Source organism: Theropithecus gelada, chromosome 12 (genome assembly GCF_003255815.1).
Source record: "Theropithecus gelada isolate Dixy chromosome 12, Tgel_1.0, whole genome shotgun sequence".
NCBI classification, from domain to species: domain Eukaryota; kingdom Metazoa; phylum Chordata; class Mammalia; order Primates; family Cercopithecidae; genus Theropithecus; species Theropithecus gelada.
The window spans coordinates 3,259,563-3,285,379 of record NC_037680.1 but is presented as its reverse complement, the minus strand read 5'-3'; the positions used below and the strand labels follow the sequence as shown (position 1 = coordinate 3,285,379).

At 40.7% G+C, this 25,817-nt stretch overlaps 1 protein-coding gene across 1 annotated transcript in view; it reads right to left on the bottom strand.

Moving 5' to 3' along the window:
• IWS1 (IWS1, SUPT6H interacting protein) overlaps positions 1–25,817 on the bottom strand; it is a 47,133-nt gene that overhangs the window by 19,814 nt on the left and 1,502 nt on the right. The window contains exons 2-5 of the mRNA XM_025404563.1: positions 23,278–23,393; positions 3,869–4,937; positions 2,582–2,771; positions 2,009–2,066 (exon numbers count right to left, since the gene is read on the bottom strand). Of these exons, the coding sequence (XP_025260348.1) occupies positions 2,009–2,066; positions 2,582–2,771; positions 3,869–4,937; positions 23,278–23,393 (1,433 nt within the window). The remainder of the gene's footprint in view (positions 1–2,008; positions 2,067–2,581; positions 2,772–3,868; positions 4,938–23,277; positions 23,394–25,817) is intronic.

Genomic DNA, 25,817 nt, shown 5'->3' with positions numbered 1-25,817 from the left:
TTTTCGACTGATTAGCTCCATTTTTTCCCCCCTCTATTAGTTTAGAAATTACGCATTCCATTTTAGTCTTTAGTGGTCACTCTAGAGACTACAACACGCACCCCATCAGTTTACTAATGTACGTTCACAGACATTCGCAAAGGCCTGCAAGCACTTCAATTCCACGTATGCTCCCAATTCACTGCTGTCATGTTTTCATTTTATATATATTCCACATTAAACACATTTCATTTTGTATAGTCAATACTCATTTAGACTTATACACATACTTTTGTTGCTCTTTTCTCCCTCCTGCATCTCTAACCTTCCATCTGAGATCATTCTTTCTTGCATTTCTTTCCTTCTGTATTTCCTTCAGCTGGTACATTGTTAATTAATTCCCTCCTTATTTCATCTTCATTCCTGGAAAGTATTTTGGCTAAATTTAACGAAATTCTAGGTTTGCCATTAGTAGATTCTATTGTTTCTGTTGTGAAGTCAGCTGTTAGTCTAATCGTTACTTTTCTGAATGTATTTTTTTTCCTGTGGCTTTTACACTTTCCTATTTTCGTTGGTTTCTTGCAGTTTTATTATGATGTAGTTAGGTGTAGATTTCTTTTTGTTTATCTTCCTTGCAATGTGTAGAACTTCTAGAATCTATGGTTTAGGTATCATTTCTTTTTAAAATACTGCTTCTGCTATACATGTAATTTTCCCTCTCCTTTCATTATTCCAATTTTTTGTGAAAACTTTTCATATATAGTCTATGTCTTTTACTTTTTTCTATAACAGTGTATTTCAAAGCTTCATTCTAGATCCCTCCTTCTAACCTATCTTCCAGTTCACTAATTTTCTTTTCAAGTATGTCTAATCTGTTGTTAAACTGAACCACTAAGTTTTCTGGTTTTTTTCTTCCCTCCTGCCCTGTTTTTCTTTTCAAACAGGACCTCACTATTTTGCCCTGGCTGGTTTCGAACTTCTGGGCTCCAACTACCGTCCCAGTTACCCGCCGAGTAACTGGGACTACCAGCTACTTGCACCTACCTGTCCACCAAGTTTTTAATTTCAGTTACTGTATTTTTATAGTTCTAAATTTCTACTTGGTTCTTTTCCAAATTTGCCTTCTCCTTTTTAAATTGTTTGCTCTGACATCTTTAATCTTGTTTCTTATCTCCCTGAACATATTTAAGGTGATATCTAAAATTCCTATATCTAGGGCTCTAAGTCTATTTCTATTGTCTGTCATTACTAGTTTCCTTTTAATGTTATTTTTGTATATTGTACTGTATATATGAAAAACTTAAACCACTGTCATCTTATTTCTGAGACTGAGGTTCTCTAGTCTGCCAGAAGATTCAAAGATGGCCTAAAATCTGAGCAAAGGCTATTTTACTTCCCCTTGAACCCAATGGTGCTGCTCTCTGAAGTCTCAATCCAGAGTATGGGGTTTACAAAGCCCCCTAACCTCAATAGGCCCCGAATTCTAAATTTTATCCCCAAGTCTTGAGGCTGTCAAAAATATGAGTAGCCTCTTGGCCTGACAGGTAAACACCCCCACAGAAAAAGCACTTCTAAACACTGAGTTACCACTTTAGGTTTCTCTTGGCTTAGTAATTCTTTGCTACTTTGTTCCTAGATAATGAGCAGATTTCTATATATTTTGTCTAGCTTTTCTAGTTGTGCTTGGCAGAAGGGTTAGCCCAATCACCCAGAATGCCGTTGTGAAAATCGGAAGTTCCCCAATTACTGTGAATCTTGCCCTTTAGCATTATTAAGTGCCTTTCTTTGTTTCAATGTGTCCCTTCCCCCTTAATTCAATTTTGCCCACTAGCTTCCTTTTATGCCTTTGTATATACCCGCTCATTTTACTTCCTGAATCCCTCTTCTAGATTTTTCTCCTGAATACATCACAAAGATGTTTTTCTCTTGAATACATCCTACTTATTAGAATCATCTATAATTACATCACTGCCATAAAAACAACAAAAAAAGCACAGCCAAGGAGGAAATATTTCCATCTTATACTTACTGTAAATTCTTCTTCCTCTTCATCACCAGATTCTCCAAATATGTCTGCAATAAGATTTCTAGAAAGTAGACAAATATAAAAACATTCATTTGCTTTCTTCTCATTTGCATAGGAACCATTTTTTTAAAAATAGAATTTACATACAGTAAAATGTGCAGATCTTCAGTGTCCAGTTCAATGAGTTTTAACAAACGTATACACTCATGTAACCAGCACCCTATACACTCATGTAGCCTCCCGAGAAAGTTCTCTCATGGCCCCTTCTAGCTGGTCCCCGAATTTCCACATCCTAGAGACAACTGCCACCTTGACTTCCAACACCACAGATAAATTTCGCCTACTGAACTTCATGTAAATGGAATCACATATGTCCTCTTTGCTTTCTTTCATTTAACATGTTAATTCTGAGATGAATTCTGAGATTCACCCACATTGTAGTGTGTTCAGTTCAGGAACTAAAATACTAAATCCCCAAAGACATGCAATTAGGTAGGACATATTGTATTACAACACAGACCCCTCTGTACTGCCTAGTTAAGAACCCCTGAAAACTCATGTTACACTGTCACTTACTCTTCTTCATTGCCTGACTCACTGTCACTCCCAAACAGATCCTTCTCTTCATTTTTCTTATCAGACAATTCTTTCCCAGCTTCTTCCTCACTGTCAGATGCTATGGTCTTCTCTCTTTTGCCTGACTTGTCTGATACAGCATCACTGTCAGAGTCATCTGCATCAGAGACAACACGGCTCTTCTTTGCTGCTGTTGAAAAGAAAATCATCATTAATTTTATTTTATCATGGTTATTGTATTACAAAGCATAACAGATGCTTTAAAATGGCAGTATGCGGCAAAAAAAAAAAAAAAAAAAAAAAATCTCAATCAAAGGGCCTCCTGACACATGGTTTAGAATTTTTAAAATAACTAAATGGCTCATTTAGAGTCATCTTACAAATTTTCTGTTATTTTACTTAAGAAAAAGTGGCCAAAAGATGAAGAAAGATATCATCAACGTAAAAGCAGTCACCTTTCCTTTTGGGGAATCAAGAAAATTAAAACTAGATTGACGGGCAAAATTGGCATCCTTTCTATGCTGCCTAGTAGCAATTGAACTAAAAAGGACTACATATTTCTTTCTAGGAATAGTCTCCACGTTCCTCTATCATTGCTGGTCAGTTTCAAATTTCCCATCTTCCTTAACAAATCGGCAACATGTCTGGTACCTTTTCCTTCTCCTATAAGAACTGTCAGGTTATAATGAAATATGTCTTTTCCAAAGATAAGTTTCATAAAAAAGTAAACAAGTAAAACTTACTATCTGTGAAAATGGAGTCTTAGGTAGTGGCGGAGACTGAAACACTCCAGAGAGAGATGGTGTCTCTAAATAGAATCCCCTCAAAGTTTCCCTGTATCTGAATATTCAACAAGGTTTAACAAATGAAAAGACGTACCTGTGGGAGCTCAGTTACTGATTGGATGGGATCTAGTGAACTAAGTGTCAAAGAGACCCGCAGCTCACACTGAATACAGTTAGGGGTTTTCACGTAAACATTTTTCTTTGAAACATTACCTCTTTAAGTTTAAAACAAAAAAATCTGAGTATTTTATACTCCTATTGACATGTGGTTTATCACTTTGAGGCAGTCAGAGATTAATATATGCTAACAGAACTCAAAGGAAACTTACTATTAAGCTTAGCTAATGATAACCAGGGGAAATGAGTGTCCTAGTGATATTTTAGAATATTAAGCTGAGTAACAGACTACAGATCTGACATACCAAGAGGATACACCGTTCCACAGTTACAAGCTCACACAATGAATAAAGCCACTGATAAACAGCCCGAGGTAGTTCCTTACATGCTTTCTCTCCATCTTCACTATCAGAAAGCACCGCCGCCTTTCTCTTCGCTACTTTCTCCTCCTCACCCTCTTTCTCATCTTCATCACTGTCCAGTTTTTGCTTTTTAGGTTCTTCCTCCTCACTATCAGAACTGTGAAACTTTTTTCTGTCCGTATGGCTGTCTGAGTGGAAGGAGTCATTCTGCATTTCTGTATCCTCTCCCTTATTCTCCCTGTCGCTGTCATCATCTGACTCTGGCTTCTGTTTGTGTCTGGACGCATCCTCAGTTTCTGAGTCACTGGCAGGTCCCTTCCGAGGCCCCTCGCTCTCAGAGTCACTGACTCGGGGTTTGGGTAGCTCCTCGTTTTCAGAATCACTGGCCTGGTTCCTTGGGGGATCCTCACTTTCTGAATCACTGATTCGGGGTTTGGGAAGCTCTTCATTTTCTGAGTCACTGGCCTGGTGCCTCGGAGGGTCCTCACTTTCGGAGTCACTGATACGAGGTTTGGGAAGCTCCTCGTTTTCAGAGTCACTGGCCTGGTGCCTGGGGGGTTCCTCACTTTCCGAATCACTGACCTGAGGTTTAGGAAGCTCCTCACTTTCGGAATCACTCATTCGAGGTTTGGGAGGCTCCTCATTTTCGGAGTCACTGGCTTGGTGCCTTGGGGGTTCCTCACTCTCAGAGTCACTGATTTGAGGTTTTAGAGCATCTTCTGTTTCAGAGTCACTAGCAGGACTCTTCTGGAGCTCCTCAATCTCAGAATCACTGGCGGGGTGCTTCCCAACATCTTCGTTTTCTGAGTCACTTGCATGCCCATTAAGAAGCTCCTCATTTTCAGAGTCACTCCCAGGTAATTTCCTGGTCTCTTCACTCTCAGAGTCGCTCCCGTGCTGATTGACATCCTCATTTTCAGAATCGCTTGCGGGAGGCTCTGCACGTTCCTCAGATTCAGAGTCACTGTCCTTTTGCCTATGAAGCTCCTCACTTTCAGAGTCACTAGCATTAAGATTTATGGGCTCATCATTCTCAGAGTCTGTCACATGATGTCCTTTGGTGAGGCCATCTTCTCGATCACTAGGTTCATTCTGAAAAATTAAGTGAAAAAAAATTAGGAAAGTGCAAACAAACAAAAAACCCTTTAATAGTAAAACATTAAATTTTTTCAGTGATTTTTTTTTTTTTTTTTTTTTGAGATGGAGTCTCACTCTATTGCTCAGGCTGGAGTGCAGTGGTGCGGTCTTGGCTCACTGCAAGCTCTGCCTCCTGGGTTCACGCCATTCTCCTGCCTCAGCCTCCCAAGTAGCTGGGACTACAGGCATCCACCACCACGCCCGGCTAATTTTTTGTATTTTTAGTAGAGACGGGGTTTCACCGTGGTCTCGATCGCCTGACCTCATGATCCGCCCGCCTTGGCCTCCCGAAGTGCTGGGATTACAGGCACAAGCCACCGCACCCGGCCAATTTTTTAAAATATGAGAATATGTGCACCTAAATGGAGAATTCTTGTCCTATACCTATATAGAAATACCCCTACAGAAAGCCAATCTGTGAAATGGTTTTATCTGGATTTCCCGAATGGGGAAATATAACCAGCCTTCATTAAAACAACTTTGTAAAGCATGCTCTCAGATTACTATAGAAAACTGACCGCAAAGAGCCAGATTTTTTTTTTTTTTTAAAAGGCGAATTTTCTCATACATACTTCTGTTTTGTAAAAATATAACTAGGCCAGACGTGGTGGCTCACACCTGTAATCTCAGCACTTTGGGAGGCCGAGGTGGTGGATCACCTGAGGTTAAGAGTTCGAGACCAGCCTGGCCAACGTGGTGAAACTCTGTCTCTTTAATACAAAAATTAGCTGAGCATGGTGGTGGGCACCTGTAATCCCAGCTACTAAGGAGGCCGAGGCAAGGAGAACTGCTTGAACCTGGGAGGCAGAGGTTGCAGTGAGCTGAGATTGTGCCATTGCATTCCAGTCTGGGTGACAGAGTGAGACTCTGTCAAAAATAAAAATAAAAATAAATAACTCCATTTTTCAAAGAAATACTAGCAAACATGTAACCAAGTTCTTTTACATAGACATATTCTTGGGTTTTATAAGGTTAAAATTATTTTATTTATTTATTTTTTTGAGACGGAGTCTCGCTCTGTCACCCAGGCTGGAGTGCAGTGGCCAGATCTCAGCTCACTGCAAGCTCCGCCTCCCGGGTTTACACCATTCTCCTGCCTCAGCCTCCCGAGTAGCTAGGACTACAGGCGCCCACCACCTCGCCCGGCTAGTTTTTTGTATTTTTTAGTAGAGACGGGGTTTCACCGTGTCAGCCAGGATGGTCTCGATCTCCTGAACTCGTGATCCACCCGTCTTGGCCTCCCAAAGTGCTGGGATTACAGGCTTGAGCCACTGCACCCGGCCAAGGTTAAAATTATTTAAGGGAAAAGAAACCATAAAATTTAATTTTATTTAAAGGGTCAAATAACGTATGGGCACCTTCTCCCAAGATAATTTAAGCAAACAAAGAAAGGAGGAGTTAACATTTCCTAAGTAGCCAGTAAGAGCCAGTACCACAATAGGCTCTCTCCTATGGTACTTCTCATGATAACAAAATTGAGGCTTACAGTAGTCATGGTCCTGTGTTTAGTAACCCTAGAAATAAGAAAGCTTAAGTTTTAGGGAGAACGTGATTCATCTAACTACACCAACACATAATGTTACTTGAAATAATTACTCTGAAAACATGCTCTGGGGCACAAACTTGATATGTGCATATTATAGCTATGATTTTTTAAATGCAGAGGAAAAATATACAAAATTAAACATGCCAAAATACTAACAAGTGTTTTAGGATCCAGTGAATTTTGTCTCCCATCTGGTAGCTCAACTTTAAATAAAATGGTAACAATATTCTAGCTTAAAAAGTGAAAGTATTTCCATGTTTGAGTATTCCCTCTAAAAATTTACTGAGCCAAATATTTGTTAGATACATGACTGAAGCTATGTGAACCTACCACAGACTATTTTCAAGGGACCAAAGAGCCTTTAAATAATACCTATGGCCAACATCATGCTATGAAACCGTTAAGTGACAAGATAATTCTTGTCAATGACAGAATAAATGGCATGAAAATGTTCTCATAAAACCCATACTTTTACTAACCCAAGTATGCTGTGTCTACAAATTCAAAAATAATATGAAAAATTGTAAAATAAGCCTACAAGGCAAATGTTTGAAGAGTTTTTTAAACATTTTATCACCATTATGGCAGCACAGCATTGCAAAGAAAGAGTCAATGCTATACACAGTCACTGAAATACAGCATTCAGAAACGTTTCCAAAACCATAAACTTTTCAAAATCCCTAAATACATTTTCTTGAGTTCTCACCGGGCACTCAGCACAGTACTGTAATGGATTCCTTGTCAGTCACAAGCTCTATTATCCCACTGAAACAGGCACTTATCTATTAAAACGGTATTAGGACTCGAGAGATATCATAGAATCTTACAATTACAGTACAATACTCTGTATGTTGCCTAAAGTTTACTTTAGCCATACTTCATAATTTAAAAGAATGCAGATGGAAAATTGAACTATCTAGATTGTAAGCTCTAGGAAGGCAGACATATTTTGGTTTGTTTTCCTGAGGCATCCTCAGAGTGCAGAATGCTCTCCAGTACACACACACACTAGGTAGAGTTTGAGCATTCCTAATCTGAAAATTCAGACAACTCCAAAATCTGAAACTTTTTGAGCACTGACATGACATCACAAGTGGAAAATTCCAAACATAAGCACCTAATACAAACTTTGTTTCATGTGAAAAATTATTTAATATAATGTATAAAATTACCTTCGAGCTATAAGATAAATGAATTTCGTGTTTAGACGTGGGTTCCATTGCCAAAATAGCTCACTACGTATAAGCAAATATTCCAAAACTCGAAAAAATTCTAAATCCAAAACACTTCTGATTCCAAGCATTTTGGATAAGGGATGCTCAATGTGTATTTGTTAAATTAGTAATAAAGGCGTTAAGTGGGAATAACATAAGATGAGGAAAAATTAATCCAACAAGAATGTATTTCATGTCTACTATGTGCAAGACGCCAAGACACCAGGCTGAGTACGTCTCAGGGCCTGACCTTACGAGCTGCTAATGAGGAGCCAGCCAAGCACACCGTAACAGTATAGTGTAACATGCACTATTCACAAAGTACAATATTTCAAAAGTGCACTGGAAGTGCATCTATATGAAACTGAGCTGCAAAAAAAAAGGTGTGCAGACAGTGAGCCAAGATCACACCATTACACTCCAGACTGGGTGACAGAGTGAGACTCCATCTCAAAAAAAAAAAAAAAAAAAAAAAAATGGTGTGCAGACAACAGGCGTGTTTGCATGGAGTCTGTGATGGCTGAGTTAAGATGGGAGGGTGGGGAGAGGCATACAGTGCCAGCAGTGGCAATTAAAGCAGAAGGCAAAAAGGAAAATTGCAATTGGCTTTTGGAATGCTCTCCATGACAAACCCATCACATAACTCTAAGGCCATGTCTATGTGTGACTTGATTTATTTTAGTTGAAACAACAGAAATCATCTCTAGCTAAGTCCAGAAAAAAAGAACAATCTTCTCAGGATCAAAGTGAGTTGAATGACTAAACACTCGGGAAGGTTAAGTACCAATGCAGCACAGAGAGCTTAGAAAAGGGAACTCAAGGATCATTTTACTAGAGTACCATCAGTAACATGACTTAGCTATAAACTGTCTAGAACCTAAATTATAAATCCCCAAGAGAGACGACTTAACTGGCCAAGGCAATATCAGAAACTGTGACTCAATCGGTTACAGCTGGATCGGGGCACAGCACTGGGAGTCACTCCCAAAGAAGTGAGAGATACTGGGCAGTCATCTAAAACTCACCCGCTACACTCTACCCCAGGTTTCCTGATGCATGGTGTGGCATTCCAAAACAAACAACCCCTACAAGGACACTGCATAAGACAATGATTGTGAAATTTACAAATCTTCATGAATTTTTCATGAGTTTCATGAAAACACAGCATTATGTATGGCACGACAGGGCAAAAAAGGGGAGAAATAACTGCAGTTAAAAAGTACTAGTCTGATACACTCAAGCTAAAGAATACACTTAGACGACAACACCACAGAATTTGGGATGAGTATGCTGGAAATTATACAGTTAAGCTTAAAAGTTATCAAAACAATATCTAAAGTTTTTAGAGTGGTTTTGGCAATTAAATTGCAAGCTTAAAAAAATCCAAAAGACAGTTTTTTTAAAAGTCACATGAGTACAACAAATCAACAGTTGAAACTGACATGTAATGTAGTTTTTAAAATAATGTAAGACATTTCCTAGTGGTAATGGTAAAAGAAATCGAGCAGTCAGAAGCTCCTTAGATGCTTTAGAAACATCTATAATGCCAGCGGGTGCTGTGGCTCACAAGGTCAGGAGATCAAGACCATCCTGCCTGACACGGTGAAATCCTGTCTCTATGAAAAATGCAAAAAATTAGCTGGGTGTGGTGGCGCGCTCCTGTAGTCTCAGCTACTCGGGAGACTGAGGCAGGAGAATCACTTGAACCCAGGAGGCGGAGGCCGCAGTGAGCCGAGATCGCACCACTGCACTCCAGCCTAGGTGACAGAGCAAGACTCCGTCTCAAAAAAAAAAGAAAAAGAAGGAAAGAAAGAAAAAGAAACATCTATAATGCCTCATACCTCCTTCCTTAGCCATCAATCACACTGCAGTTATAAACAACTACTGGTTATCTATCATAATAAACAATCTTGTTTATCTCAGTATACAAAGAATAACCACACTATGACGACCAGGGCCACAATACACAGAGAGATAACTGACATTCTTAAACTGCCAAGTAAATAAAACTGCTATAAATCAAATAATAATTTGTAAAGTATTCAAAGTATTACATTGTCAAATGGAAACTTGTACAGACCCAAATAACTCAGGACACTTTGTTTCTTCTTGACTGGTCAGAAGTGTCAAACTCAAAGTACTTGATGTTGTATATACTACTCTACCATTATAAACTGGAAAAACGCTCACCACTAAGCCACACAGTAAATTCCATGAGGAAGTATCTACAGAAGCATGTCCAAAAGCATGTTTCACTAGGCCCGAGTTCCAGAAGACACAGCTGAAACTATCATACAGGACTTTGTCAGTGCGTGTTAGTTTAATGAGCACAAAAGAATCTGAGACACCCTGCAGTAAAATAACAATGCTGTCAATCCCACGTAGTTCCTGGAGTGCTGCAACACCGAGAAACTCCCAAGCAAACACTTAATATAGTGAAGCTCTAAACCAGAATGTCCCTTGTCTATCAAAAGTTGATCTTAGAATAAGAGTCAGAAACAAAGGCACTCCTGATGAGTAACAACAACAACAACAAAACTACACAAAGCTTGTTTTCTGTTTGGTTTGTCTTTTTGAGACAAGGTATGACTCTGTCACCCAGGCTGGAGTGCACTAGCATAACCATAGCTCAGTACAGCCTTGAACTCGATCGTCCTGCCTCAGTCTCCCAAGCAGCTGGGACTACAGGCACACGCCACCACGTCCGGATTTTTTTTGTTTTGTAGAGACAGTCTGTGTTGCCCAGGCTGTTCTCAAATGCCTGGCCTCAAGTTATCCTTCTGCCTTGGCCTCCCAGCAAAGTTTAGGATTTTATGATAATGATGCAAACTCCTGCCTACCTCTTCAGACTCACTTCTTTCCACTCACCATCAACCCTATGTGTTACAGCAGCAGTTCCCAAACTTCAGTATGCACAAAAATCACTTGGGGAACTTTGGAGAAAACCATACGAACTTTTGGTGCTTCTCACCTACAGATATTAATTCAGTGTATCTGGGAAACGTGTCACAGAATCTGAATTTTGACATGTGGGTCCACATGATTCTGACCACATTTCAGAAATTCTACTCCAGTTTCAGTAGAGTGGAACTACTAACTTTGTGCCTTTACAAATGCTGTTCCCTTTACCAAGAATATCTTTCTTGTACCTCGTCTTTTTCATGCCTAAAAACTTGCCAAAAATACTCATCTCCTGAGGTCTCTTCCATCTTTCTCTCTAGGTAGAATGAACGGACTTTGTGCAACACAATGTGACAGTTAAGGCCGTGGAATTTAGAGTCAGAAAGACCTGAGGTCCAAGCCCCAGCTCTGGTACTTTCTACTACGTGATCAAGGACATTTTCTTGACTCTTCAAAGTTTCCATGTCCTTGATCTGATGGAATTAGGAATAGTGTCTATACCGTAGAGGGCAGTTCTGAGGAATAAAAGCATGCAAAGCAGTTAGCACAGAGCCTGTGAGCGTTCAATAAATGTTATGTACCATCAATAACACAATCTCATTAATCATTAATTACAAAACACTCCCCCCTTCAAGACTCAACTCAAATACATCCTGTGACGGCTGCTGACCTGGTTAGCCATTCCCTCCCTTCATATCCCCATGGCATCTTGTACGCTCACATTTCACTGAAAGGTGACTTACACACTTATTTACATTTATCTGATACACCGACCTTAAGATCCGAGGCTATTCTGTAAAAATGTATCTTTTACCTGCGGCATAAAAAAGACACTCAAAATATACTCACCAAAATGAAAAAGAAACCCCACAAGCAACGCTTAACATAAAACAAATGGAAAATAATGTTTGCATTAAACATTATTAGAATCAGAGACAAAGACTAAAAACAAAAACAAAGGAAAATGTAGACAGAATCAAAAGAACTAATAAGATATAGGACAGCAATGGCCAAGACAAATCTTTTAGTTGTTTTGATGTCCTCCCCATAAGGATGCTTTCCTTTTACTAACACAGCCCCCTGGTGGAAAGATCCAAACAAGAGCAGACTGCCATCTTTACTCAATTCAAGTAATGCTGGAGCTAACGGCGTTGTCACTGACTTCAAGGGCAGATGGCTGGGCCCACTGCGCTTTGCTCACAGTCAAAAAACCGTGAGAAGCCAGGTTCCATTTCCAAACAACATCTTCCTCAATGTCTCACACTCCATTTTTTCCTGTGGGACACTCGGGAGGGTACTTTTATACACAGATGAAATCTACAGGCTTCTGGATATGTTAAGATATGCATTTCCTTTGATGCATTTCCTCTGATACATTTTCCATGAAACAGAAACCAGCTGAAACAAAACCACACAACTAACTGGCAAAAATACTGTCTAAAAGAATATATGGTAAAAATAACAAAAACTAGAATTGGCAACTAGTTATAACTAGGTCACATTTGACGGCCACCCCTCCGCTTGGTGCTCAAACTGCTTTATTAAAAAGTTACATTTCCAGAGATGACTATTCAAAGAGATTTTTAGAGAGTTTTTCCCCTTCTTCCCTATCTGTCCTACCACAAAAGGTGTGAAGCCATCTAACCCAAACTTACTTATTCAGCATCACGTTCCATTAAGCTATTCCATTTTCTAGCCACAACAATCACTCCTGAAATATATCAAGTCCTTCTTAATGTTAGGCCCTGTATCTATTGCTCTTCTAGCTAGACAGAATTACCGCCACCCCTAACCCGTTTCTCCAACTGGCAATGTCTCTCCTTCTGTCAGCTGAAATATCATGGCTACTGAGCCCATCCTCCCTTCCTCTCAGTGCTTGGTATGTATCCTTGCTACAATGACATACTATATTGTAGTCACCTATATTTATAGGTCTGCCGCACCCACACAGACATCTTAAAGTTTTAAGTTTGCATTGCTATGCCTAGTAAACAATCAACATTCAAAAATGTTTACAGAAAGACATGAATAATAAATCTTCACACATTAAATAAACTTAAGCAATAGTGCCAATTTTTTGGGAAATGCATTCCAATCTAAAGGTTTAATTATCTGGCCGGGCATGGTGGCTCACACCCGTCGGCCCAGCACTTTGGGAGCCCAAGGTGGGAGGATCACCTGAGGTCAGGAGTTCAAGACCAGCCTGGCCAATAGGGTGAAACCCCATCTCTACTAAAAATACAAAAATTAGCTGGGTGTGTGGCGCATGCCTGTAGTCCCAGCTACTCAGGAGGCTGAGGCAGGAGAATTGCTTGAGCCCAAGAAGCGGAGGTTGCAGTCAGCCAAGATCACACCACTGCACTCCAGCCAGGGTGTAAGAGTGAGACTGTGTCTCAAAAAAAAAAAAAAAAAAAAAAAGTTTAATTAACTTGATTTGGAAACCATATAATAACACAGTTGGGGACAGAGAAATAAATGTCAACTATCTCGGGCTGCACATGAGGTACAGGGGTAGTTGGGAATACAAAATCTTCAAAGACAGATGTGTAAAACTTCTACAGGCTTCTGGATTGAGAAATCTAAACTTCAATACCTTTCCTTCAAATTTAAGAAACTACCTTTCCATGTATCCTTCCAACTAATCTACGAGGAAAAGACAATTTGATACCTAATAGTTACAATTTTTTAGTAAGGGAATATATATTAAAGATAAATTTAAAAAGGAAAAAAACAGCTAGTAAAGAAAGGTTTATCTTTACATGAAAGGGTTCTTCACAAGGTTCTTCTAAATTTTGAATTTTTTAGTACATTTTGAGTTAGCTGTTGCATGCTTATAAAAATGGGTTACCATATAAAATGTCATAGTATTCTACCAAATTATTTTCCCTTTGATTTGAAAGATTAATGAGCACTGCAGAAATAAAACAAATGCGAATCACACCCAAAGATCACCATCATTTACATTTTAGTCCTTTCAATCTCTTCTGTGTAAATTTATTTTAAAACAATTAAACTAGGACCTAGAATCACAATAATGGCTTGTATCTTTCAAGTAATAGCGGCAGGAAGCAGACAAATTCCTAGGCAGATAGCGGTGGGTCCCTGGTGAAACATGACCTTCAAGTCAAACATAGCTTAAACGCAGTAAACTGAGCTGCTAGAGCACCTGACCGAAGTGAGAACCTTTATTCCCGTTTGCCTGCTCTTTCCTTAGTGGTTTTTTCGGAATAAGACTAATTTTTAACTAATCAAATGCTGCCTTTCCCAAGGCTACCTACAGCCTGTATCTCCCCAATTCTGAGTCTATAAAAACTCCAGAGTTAGCCACAGTTGGGGACAACCCACCTTTGGGAAGGGGCTGCCCACTTCAGGTCCCCTCTCTGCTGAGCTGTTCCGTCGCTCAATAAAACTCTTCTCCACCCTGCTCACTCTCAGTTGTCCGTGTAACCTCATTCTTCTTGGATGCAGGAAAAGCACTTGGGACCCACCAAATGGAGGACTCAAAAAGGGGTGTAACACTGTACCCCTCCCTCCTGCTTACCCAGCAATGGGGGAGAAGAAATTGCTGGGCGTGACACACCACCGTTCGCCAACACTGTGGGCAGCAGGAATGAATAAGAGCTGTAGTGCTTCTTGAGAGCCCAGACCTCGGGACTCTCCAAAGCAGGGCTGTAACACGCACCTGCTTGCCAAGCCCTGGGCGGTGGGAACAACCGAGCTGTGACACCCTTGGGGCTCTGCAGTTCCTGGCATCTGAGTTTTCAGGCACCACCACATCCCCCTAGTCTGGACACTGGCGCCTTCTATGGAAGTTGCTTGTGGCACACTGGGTCCAGCTGCAGCCTCGCACGGAGCCGGCACCTGTGTCAGTGCCTGGAGCTGCCCGCCTGCGCAGCAGCTGACCTGCCTGGCTGTGTGCCGCGACCAGACCCAGACCCTGCACTCGGCTCATTCCCACACCTCTTGCCGTTCTGTACCTGTCTTGCTGGCAGAGGCCGGTAGCAAAAACCAAGTGCAGCCTGCCAGGCCGAGTGGGCAGGGAGAGTCCAAGTGAGACCGGAGCCCAGCGAGGCCCAAGCAGGGACACTGCTGGCCCCAGAGGTTTCCCGCCAACAGGAAGTGGCACCCTCCAAAAAAATGCTGCATCACAAGTAACATGTTCAATTCTCCATGTCACTATTCTTTGAAAACAATTCCAATAGCTGCATTGCCATTCTTATAAACGTCCTATTTATAGTTTAATCGCTCATTTTCTACATTGTTGAGTATTTCTTGCTTCCTTTCTTATGTTTATCACACCTCATTTGTCCATTTCAGCGTTTTCAACCCAACGGCGGTTTTGGGTCTTCACCCAACGGGTTAGTGGGAAATTCAAGGGGCTGTTTTTGGTCATCAACGATAGGGAGGATGTGTTACTAGCAGTTCATTTAATGCTCAGTAACCAAGACGCTAAATGTCCTGTTAATATACAGGCATGCACCCAAGTATCCACAACTGGCTTGCTAAGAATCTCTTGTTCAGGAAAGCAACACAAGGCTGCTCTCTGTGGAGGTGTGGCCACAGGCAGGACCCAAAGGACCTCACCCATCCAAACACACACAGGAATCTCCCTGAGACGAAAGAGCTCAATGGGCCCAATACAGATTGCAGTAACAGACAAGAGAAGCATAATGGGTCCCTTTGGGATTTAAACTGAGGAATACGCAAAAGTCTGACCAATCTGTAGGAGATAAACATCAAGCCAAACAAGGACTTTTGGCATCACAGCATGAGAAGTTCTACTGACCTTCTCCCCAGTGAAAATTATTAAAAACAACCACTTAAAGTCTCTACAAATGGCCCTAATGGCAAAGGGCAAATGAAGAAACGCCTACACAAGTTCCACAAGAGAGACTATTTAAACCAACATCAATCCCTCCTTCCAACCTCACAATTCAGTGAGGCTGACGCCACTCCAGATTGCTGTAGCCAGAAACACAGAGCTCCCTCTCTATCCTGCTTCAGTCAGAGGGCTTCCTTTGCAGAAAGAGCAGGGCATCAGCATCTCTCATCCTGCTCCCGAAGCCTGTTTCTGTGGCTAAGTTCCGAAAGACTGTGGTTGAGAAGCGGAGATTCCCATCTTTTGACCAACCCTTACTTGCTTAAAGAAGGCTCTACCTTGGGTGGGCCACACTGAGAATACTGGGGCCCTAATCACCCTTGCGCTGGCTTGTGAGCCCATGCCAAGAGATGCAAGCTGAAAGGATTTCAGGTTACTAACTTATTCCCACTCCTCCACCCCCTACCCAGAGCTCAGTGTTTAAAAAAATACAGAAGGCATCCTAGGCAGCGTGGCGAAACCCCATCTCTACAAAAAACACAAAAATTAGCTGGGCGTGGTGGTGTATGCCTGTGGTCCCAGCCACGAAGGAGTCTGAAGCAGAAGAATCTCTTGAACCTGGGAGGCAGAGGTTGCAGTGAGCTGAGATCGAGTCATGGCACTCCACCCTGGGCAACAGTGAGACCCTGCCCCCTCCCCCACCCACACACATACATACACACAAAACAGAAGAGAAAAACACAGCTGAACAGAATTACTAGACATAAGCTCGAAAGAGGACTTCAGCAATACTATAAACCAACTAAATCAAACAGATATCTAAAGAACTAGGCGTGGCACAATTGCTCACACCTGTAATCCCAGCACTGCTGAGAGGCCAGGGTAGGAGGACCACCTGAGGTCAGGAGTTCGAGATCAGCCTGAGCAACATAGCAACATAGCATCTCTACAAAACAATTTAAAATTAGTCAGGCATGATGGTACGCAGCCGTAGTCCTGGCAACTCAGGAGCCTGAGGCGGGAAGACTGCTTGGCCCAGGAGTTGAAGGCTACAATGAGCCATAATTTTTTCACATGCTCGCTGTGTCAAAGTGAGCCACAAATACACCAACCTGGGTAACAGAAGAGCTCGTTAAAAAAAAAACAAAAAAAAACCTGTATTCAACAATAAAATATATATTCTTATTAAGCACATGGAACATTCTCCAGGATAGGCAATGTGCTAGGCCCTAAAACGGACCTCGACAAATTTAAAAGAATAGCAATATACAAGGTTTGTTCCTCTACCGCAATGTCATAAAATTAGAAATAGTAGGAAAAATGTTTAGGAACAATATGAATATGAAATTAATAAAATAATTCCATTTACTAAGCATCAATCAAAGAGAGTAACATACTCATAAATGTAACAAAGAAATCCAACATGTATACACAGAAAACTATAAATCACTGTTAAAAGCAATTAAACACTTAAATAGACATCCCATGTTCTTGGATGAACAGACCTTACACTGTCAAGATGGCAATATTCCCCAAATTGATCTACAGATTCAGTGCAATCCCCCTAGCAGAATCCCAGCTAACATCTCCGCAGAAATCAACAAACTGATTCTAAAATACACAGGTAACTCCAAGGGACCCAGATTGGCTAAAAGAATCTTGAAAAAAAACAAATTAGGACTCATACTCTCCAATATCAAAACATACTACAAAGCAATAGTAGTTAATACACTAGTACAGGCACAAGGATAGACGCAGATATGAAAAAGATTTTCAAGTCCAGAAATGAAGCCAAATATCCTATGGCCAACAGATTTTCAACAAGGATGCCAAGACCATTCAACAGGGAAAGAAAAGTCTTTTCAACAAACGGCAATGGTACAACTAGACAGCCAATGCAAAGAATAAAACTACACCCCAAAAAGTCAGGTAATAATTGCCGACAAGAGTATGGAGAAATCAGAACCCTTAAATACTCAGCTGGTGTGAATGTAAAATGGTGTAACCACTGTGGAAAATAGTCTGGCAGTTCCTCAAATGATTATACAGAATTACGTTAGGACCCAGCAATTACCTCTCTAGGAATAAACCCAAGAGAACTGAAAATGTATGTCCACAGAAATTTTGTATACAAATGTTTACGGCAGCATTTTTCATAATACCAAAAGAAAAAACCCAAATGTCATCAGCTGATGAACGGATAAATAAAATGTAGTATGATCCATATAATGGAATATTATTTACCACAAAAAGGAATGAAGTACTGATACGTGCTACAACATGGCTACACCCTGAAAATATTATGCTAAGTGAAATAAGTCCCAAAATACCATATTTTATCATTCCATTTGTAAGAAATGTCCAGAACAGGGACTCTATGAGACAGAAAGTATATTAGTGGTTGCTGAGGACTGTGGGGTGGGGAGGGGTAGGCAAAGGGAAGAGGAGGTTAGAAAGGTAACAGCAAAAGTGTTTCTTACGTGATGAAATTCTAAAATTGACTGTGGTGACAGCTGGGCTACTATGAAATACTAAAGATCACTGAATTGCACACTTTAGGTAAATCGTATAGTATGTAAATCGATCTCGACAGAGCCCTTTTTTGGGCCAGGCACAGTTGCTCATACCTATAATCCCAGCACTTTGGGAGGCCAAGGCAGGCAGATGGCTTGAGCCCAAGAGCTTGAGATCAGCCTAAGCAACATGGCAAAACCCCACTGCTACTATAAATACAAAAATTAGCTGCGTGTACTGGTGCATGCCTATCGTCCCAGCTACTTGGGAGGCTGAGGTCTGGATCATTTAAGCCTGGGAGGTTGAGGCTGCAGTGAGCTGTGATTGTGCCACTATGCTCCAGCCTGGCCTACCATGTAAGATTCTGCCAGGAAAGGAACGGGGAGTGGAGGGGAGGGGAAAAAGAAAAGCTGCTTTTTAAAAGACAGGCGATTCTTTTTTTTTTTTTTTTTTTTTTTTGAGACAGTTTCGCTCTGGTTGCCCAGGCTGGAGTGCAATGGCATGGTCTCAGATAACTGCAACCTCTGCCTCCCGGTACGAGCGATTCTCTTGCCTCAGGCTCCCTAGTAGCTGGGATTATAAGTGCCTGTCATCACGCCTGGCTAATTTTTTGTATTTTTAGTAGAGACGGGGTTTCACCACCATGTTGGCCAGGCTGGTCTCCAACTCGTGACCTCAGGTGATCCACCCACCTCAGCCTCCTAAAGTGCTGGGATTACAGGAGTGAGTCACTGAGCCCAGCCCAAGACAGGTGCTTTTTAAAGATCAACGTTGATGCAAAAAACCCATGATGAACAAAATATTTAAAATGTGAAGACAGAGTAACTGGTACTGGTTTTTCCTTTTCCCTCTGGCCCAAATATAGACCAACACAGCATTGTTACTGATCCTAACTTCAAGATTTAGATATTTTGCTCATTTTTTTGCATTAATTTTGAGTTTTTAAATATCATTTATCTTGATTACTGTTTTTCAAATCTTGGAGAAAAAAATAAAGCCAACCATACAAGAATAAACAGAGATGTTACTAGAAACGGCCATTAGGCAGGCCCATCAAAGACAGATGGACAGAACAAGCTCCCTAAACAGAAAGATTTACAGCCCATTACATACATGTGTTACAGTAAACTCGTTTTCTTAGTGTGATATGAGACTTGTTCTGTCACCTGTCCGAGATTATTTATAGACATATACAATTATTTTAAGAAAAAGTAAGTTTCTTTTTTTAATAACTAAAGGAGCTTTTAATAAAGTGGTTAAGAAACCTGCAAAAATTACTGGTCTTCAAAATCTTATCAGTATTTCCTATACTGACCACTATCTTAAAGATTGTGTGTGTGTGTACTGAGTAAATACTATAGATGAAATGAATTAAAAAAAAAACACTAGCCTAAATTCTAAAATACAGACGAGGGGTTAAAAAAAAAAAAAAAGTACCATTATTGGGAAAATTATGCTGTGAGTACCATCTTATGGTAGCAAAATAATGGCCCCCCAAAAATGTCCATGTTGAACCTGTGAATATGTCACTTTACATGCAAGGGACTGTGCAGATGTAATTAAGGTAAGGACCTTGAACTAGGGACATTACCCTGGATTATCCAGGTAGGCCCCATTATAATTACAAAGGTTCGTACAGGAGGGATGCACGAAGGTCAGAGTAAGAGAGAGATGTGATGACAGAAACAAGAGGTCAGAAAATGAGTTGTGAAGACGCTATGCTGCTCGTTTTGAAGATAGAGGAAGGAGCCTCAGCCAAGAAATGCAGGTAGCCACTGCAAACTGAAGAAAGCAAGGAAATGTGCTTTTCCTCAGAGAATAACACAGCCCTGTGACACCTTGATTTTAGTCCAGTGAGACCCATTTCGGACTTGACCTCCAGAATTATAAGATAATAATTTTTTGTTGTCTTAAGCCACCAAGTTGTATCAAGTTGTTACAGCCTCAATAGGAAATTAGTATATTTTAGGCTTTGGACCTGTAATTCGTACTGCCCCATTTTTTTTGTTTTGTTCTTGTTTGTGAGACAGTGAGTCTCGCTTTGTTGCCAGGCTGGAGTGCAGTGGCACGATCTCCACTCACTGCAACCTCCACCTCCCGGGTACCAGAGATTCTCCTGCTTCAGCCTCCTAGGTAGCTAGAACTACAGGCGCGAACCACCATGCTCGGCTAATTTTTGTATTTTTAGTATAGACGGGGTTTCACCATGTTGGCCAGGATGGTCTTGATCCCTTGACCTCATGATCTGCTCACCTTGGCCTCCCGAAGTTCTGGGATTACAAGCATGAGCCACCATGCCTGGCCTTTGCACTGCTTCATTTAATGCAACTGTACTCTTTTAACATCCCATTACTTCTAAAAAAAAATTTTTAATGAGAAAACAAAATTTCTTCTTAAAAGTCATTTTAAACAGGCAAAAGAACATTAACACAGAACTCAACACTTATATACAGTACAACTGGCACTCTTGAAGTACTAGTGGTTTAGCAAATTAGCATAACCTTCCTGGAGAGGAATTCTATGAAGAGCCTTAAAATGTCTTAGTCTCTTTAATCTCAATTCTCCTGGCAGCTTTCTAAGGAAACAATAAAAAATGATCACCAATGTTTATGTACAAAAATCTTCAGGGCAGCTTCGGTTATTTAATATAACAGCTAAACAGCATAAATTACAATAATTAGAAAATTGCTGAGTAAGTAATGCTGCTTATTGTGAAACCATTAAACATTACACTTATTGGGAACGTTCAATGACACAGGGAAACACCTAAAAGTATCATCTTAAGCGAAGAGATAAAAATAATATATAGGCTGGGTGCAGTGTCTCACGCCTGTAATCCCAGCACTTTAGGAGGCCAAGGCCAGCGGATCACAAGGTCAGGAGTTTGAGACCAGCCTGGCCAACATGGTGAAACCCTGTCTCTACTAAAAATACAAAAATTAGCCAGGCGTGGTGGTGCACACCTGTAATCCCAGCTACTTGGGAGGCTGAGGCAAGAGAATCACTTCAACCTGGGAGGCAGAGGTTGCAGTGAGCCGAGATGACGCCACTGCACTCCAGCCTGGGACAGAACAAGACTCTGTCTCAAAATACACAGATATAGATAGAAAGATAGATACAAAATATATATAGTAAAATCTCAAGTAAAGTTAAAATATATACACACCATATACATGGGACAGAATGAAACTGCAGGAGAAATAATGTGAAAAGGCTCACAGTCATTTCTGTAGTTGGAGTATGCTGGTTTTAATTTTTTTCTTTAAACTTTACAGATACAGGAGCACCTCAACTTATTATGGGGTTATAGCCTGATAAACCCATAGTAAGTTGAAAATATCATTAAGCCAAAAATGCATTTCATACATCTAACCCACCAAACATCACAGCTTAGCCTAGCCTACCTTAGATGTGCTCCAAACAGAGGTAAGGTCTACAGTTGGACAAAATCACCCAACACAAAACCTATTTTATAATAGAATGTTGAGTATCTCATGTAATGTATTGAATACTGTGAAAAACAGAATGGTTGTATGGGTACTCAAAGTATGCATACAGCACTTGCAACATCGCAAAGTTGAAAATTTTTAAGTCAAACTATTGTTTAAGTCTGGGACAGTCTGTGACAACATACACATTACTAAGTAACTTCCAACTATCATTAATTAAAATATTGGAATTTACTCTGAATGTTTAAAAGCACAGAAAAAAACCTGAGTGACATCAAAATATATAGAAGATGAGCCTTTTCCACACCCACATTTAGTTCTCTGAGCTCCCCTACTCCTTACTGACCCCACTTCAGTTACACTGGCTCCTTGAAGCCATCAAGCACACTCTCACCTGGGGTCTTTGCCAGGGGAGTTCTCCCCCTAAACGTCCATATCCACACGGCTATTCCTTTGCCTCCCTTCACACCTTGGTTCAAATGCCACTTTCTTAATAAAAGGCCTATACGGTCCCTATTTAACACCAAAGCCTGACCTCCATCCTTTGTTCTGTTCTAATTATCTGTTTTCTTCACAGCATGTTACCTTCTAGCAAACTACACAATTAAAAAAAAAAAGTTTATTGCTGAATGTCTTTCTCCTCCTACTGGAAAAACATACCTAAGAAGAGAAAGATTTTAACTTCTGGTCACTGATAAGTCCAAAGCACCTGCAAAAAGAGTCTGACACATATTAGGCGCTCAATAAATACTTGCTGAATGTATGATATACTGTCAAAGGACAGAGTCAATAATATAATCTCTAATCATACCTACTAAAAATTGGACAGTTTTCTGCATATGTGTAATCAAGAAAAATATAAGGCATAGAAAGTTCTTAAATCTTTCCATCTTTATCATTCCTGTTTCAGTCATGTCTACTGAAGACCTAAGGCGAATTTATTGAAAAATTTCCCAATTTTATCTTGTTAACATGATGTATAACCAGAAAGGCAAATACAGCAGTTCTGAAATATTTACGTACTAGGCCAAATATGTTAAAATGTACACAAAACCCAATACTATTCTGTATTATTAAACAGAAACAGCTCTTAAAACTATATTTGCGGGCCAGGTGTGGTAGCTCACGCCTGTAATCCTGGCACTTTGAGAGGCTAAGGCAGGCAGATCACTTGAGGTCAGGAGTTTGAGACCAGCCTGGCCAACATGGTGAAACCCCGACTCTACCAAGAAAACAAAAATAGCTGGACGTGGTGGCCTGTGCCTATAGTCCCAGCTACTCAGGAGGCTATGAGGTGGGAGGATGTCTTGAGCACACGAGGCAGAGGCTGCAGTGAGCCAAGATCTCACCACTGTACCTCCAGTCTGTGTTACAGAGCCAAGACTGTCTCAAAAAAAAAAAAAAAAAGTATTATTACATACTTTATACACACCATAACAGTTCAAAATGAGAAGGGCGAATGGTGACATAAATTTTGACAGGTGATAACCCCCGTAACCTTCAAGTGGTATTCCTTCAGAATGCAAATGCTCAAGGCCCCACTAGGACATTATTGCAGAATAGGGAAACTTAGTCAAATATCAAAGGCCAGGCCCATTTTCTGAATCAATATGCACAGTTGAAAGCTGCCCAACATTTGAAATGTGACCCAATCAGAACGTATTTCACTGTGATTTCAACAGTAACCAGACCATCCCTATTTATTTTTCAAGCAGTTTTCTATTAACTTATGCTCCTTTTCTCTCAGAGATTAAACCCTAAACTGTCACAGAGATTCTGTAACTCCTATAACATAACAGGTCTCACAGAATGCAAGGGAAAAGCCCTCCCAAAGATGTTGGTTAGCCAATACCTCTGAATGACGTTCTACACTTCCAGTGTCTGATCCGGAGTGTTGCTCATTTACATCATCCTCACCGTCTGACCCTGAATCCCGTTCATCCTGTACTGGGGTAGCACCACCATCATCTGATTAAAAACAAAACAAAAACCAACTTATGGTGTAAGATGAATGACATCTACAGTGAAATGAACACACTGAATCAAGAATAACGTAAATGCAAAAGTTACCACTGAGGAAGCATAACTAAAGATGCTAATATTTTGAATAAGACAATACTCATACAAATACCAACAATCAACACGTACTCTGAAATATGTGGCAGCAAAACTACGCCATAAAAACAATTTGTAGCTTAAGAAACAACACTAAACACCGAGTCAACAATTTATTTCAACTTCATGTTAAAATTGGATCTGTCTTTCTCTCCAGGGCATTTACCACCTTCTAATATTTCTACCTGAAGTTATTTTGTTTAACGTGGGTCTTCTTCACTTGAATGAAAGTGCCACAAGAACAGGGATTTTGGTTCACTGCTAAATCTCTGGAGCCCAGAACACTGCCTAGTACCTGATATATAGTAAGCATGTGTTTACAAATGAAGAACACAAGGAACTCCAGTCCAAAACTACTGAAAATTTCTTCAAGAAAAGCATATATAAAATTGTAAATAAAAACTGTTACCCAACTTTCTTTAATATTTTTGTTGAAATGGGGTCTTGCTATGTTGTCCAGGCTGGTCTCAAACTCCTGGCCTCAAGCGATCCTCCTGCCTTTGCCTCCTAAAGTGCTGGGATTACACCCAGCCCCAATGCTTTAAAAATACAGAGTAAAATCGTATTGAGAGGAAGTTAGGGTTGAGAAGATAGGAAGACTTAACAGTTTTATAAAAATAAGCAAGTTTTAAAAAATGAAGTAGTCAACTACAGGAAAACCAAAACGTTCTATAAGAATGAAATCACATTCTCCTTTAGGCAGCCACATGGGGGGGGGGAAAAAAAAAAGAAGAATCATTATGATACTATCATATTAATGAGCTAATCTACTTAGCTAAGAAGAATATACGGTCATGATAAAAATAATAGTTTTGAAGTTTAACGATTATGCTGCAACAGTGGGAAGACAGGGGAGAAGGGGGCACACAGGCTAAAATGTCCTAGCACAACAGAACATCATTAGAGAATGCCTAAAAATGATGCAGCAAGAGAGTGAACGAATTAGGAATACACAGGTAAACACACCAAACAGCTAAAAGAATGGGAAGTGGGTGGAGGGAGTAAGTCAGGGAACTGCTATTTTTCTGTTACCTCTTTTAGTACTTAACCTATGTACAGGTATTACATATAATTACTTTTTTTTTTTTTTTTTTTTTGCTCCTTTTGCCCAGGCTGGAGTGCAGTGGCGTGATCTCAGCTCACTGCAACCTCCACCCCCCCTGGTTCAAGTGATTCTCCTGCCTCAGCCTCCTGAGCAGCTGGGATTACAGGCGCCCGCCACCACACCTGGCTAATTTTTTGTATTTTTAGTAGAGAAAGGGTTTCACCATGTTGGCCAGGCTGGTCTCAATTCCTGACCTCAGGTGATCCGCCCACCTCAGCCTCCCAAAGTGCTGGGATTACAGGCGTGAGCCACCGTGCCTGGTCCACTTTTTAAAAAGTAACTTTTTAAAACACGAATGGAAAAAAAAACTATTTTGGAAGTATCAGGAAAGTGGTTTTTTTTTTTTTTTTGAGACAGAGTCTTGCTCTGTCGCCCAGGCTGGGTGCAGTGGTGTAATTTCGCTCACTTGCAACCTCTGCCTCCCGGGCTCAGGGCTCAAAGGATCCTCCCACTTCAGCCTCCTGAGTAGCTGGGACTACAGGTGTGCACCACCACACTAATTTTCGCATTTTTTTGTAGAGACGAGGGTTGGGGGTGGGGGTAGGGGCGTAGCGGGGTGGGGGTGGTGTTGGTCTCACTATGTTGCCCAGGCTGGTCTCGAACTCCTGGGTTCAAGCCATTGGCCGCCTACGCCTCCCAAAGTGCTGGGATTACAGGCATAAGCCACCGCACCTGGCTTAGGAAGGTGTTTTTAAGCAGTGCATGCTTGGAAAACCCTTTGCAGTCATTACAATTCACTGTCCTATGTAAGGAAAAGCAATGAACTCAAAACAGTAAAGAGCTTAACGCTTAAACCATTGAGAACTCAAGTTTTTTTTAAATTTTTTTTTAATTTTCAATTTTTGTGGCTACATAGTGGGTGTATTTAAGAACTTTTGAGACAGAACCCTCAATACAACTAGCACACAAAGGGAAGGCAAACCCCACGTGTTTCCCACACCAGGTTCTGCTTCACTTATCCTTAATCTCAGGTGCCGAGCACCGTGCCAGCAGAGTGGGCCCCAGTAAGAGTTTACAGAATAAACAAACAGTAAAGAAAGGAGACCAAACTTCGGTGAGGAAGGTGAGGAGAAAGAGGAACCGTCTCAAGGTGGAAGAAAGGCACAAAAATCACAAGTGCCAGAAGTGCATTCCTTACTCTATGCATGCAACTGAAACATGCGTCCTGCACT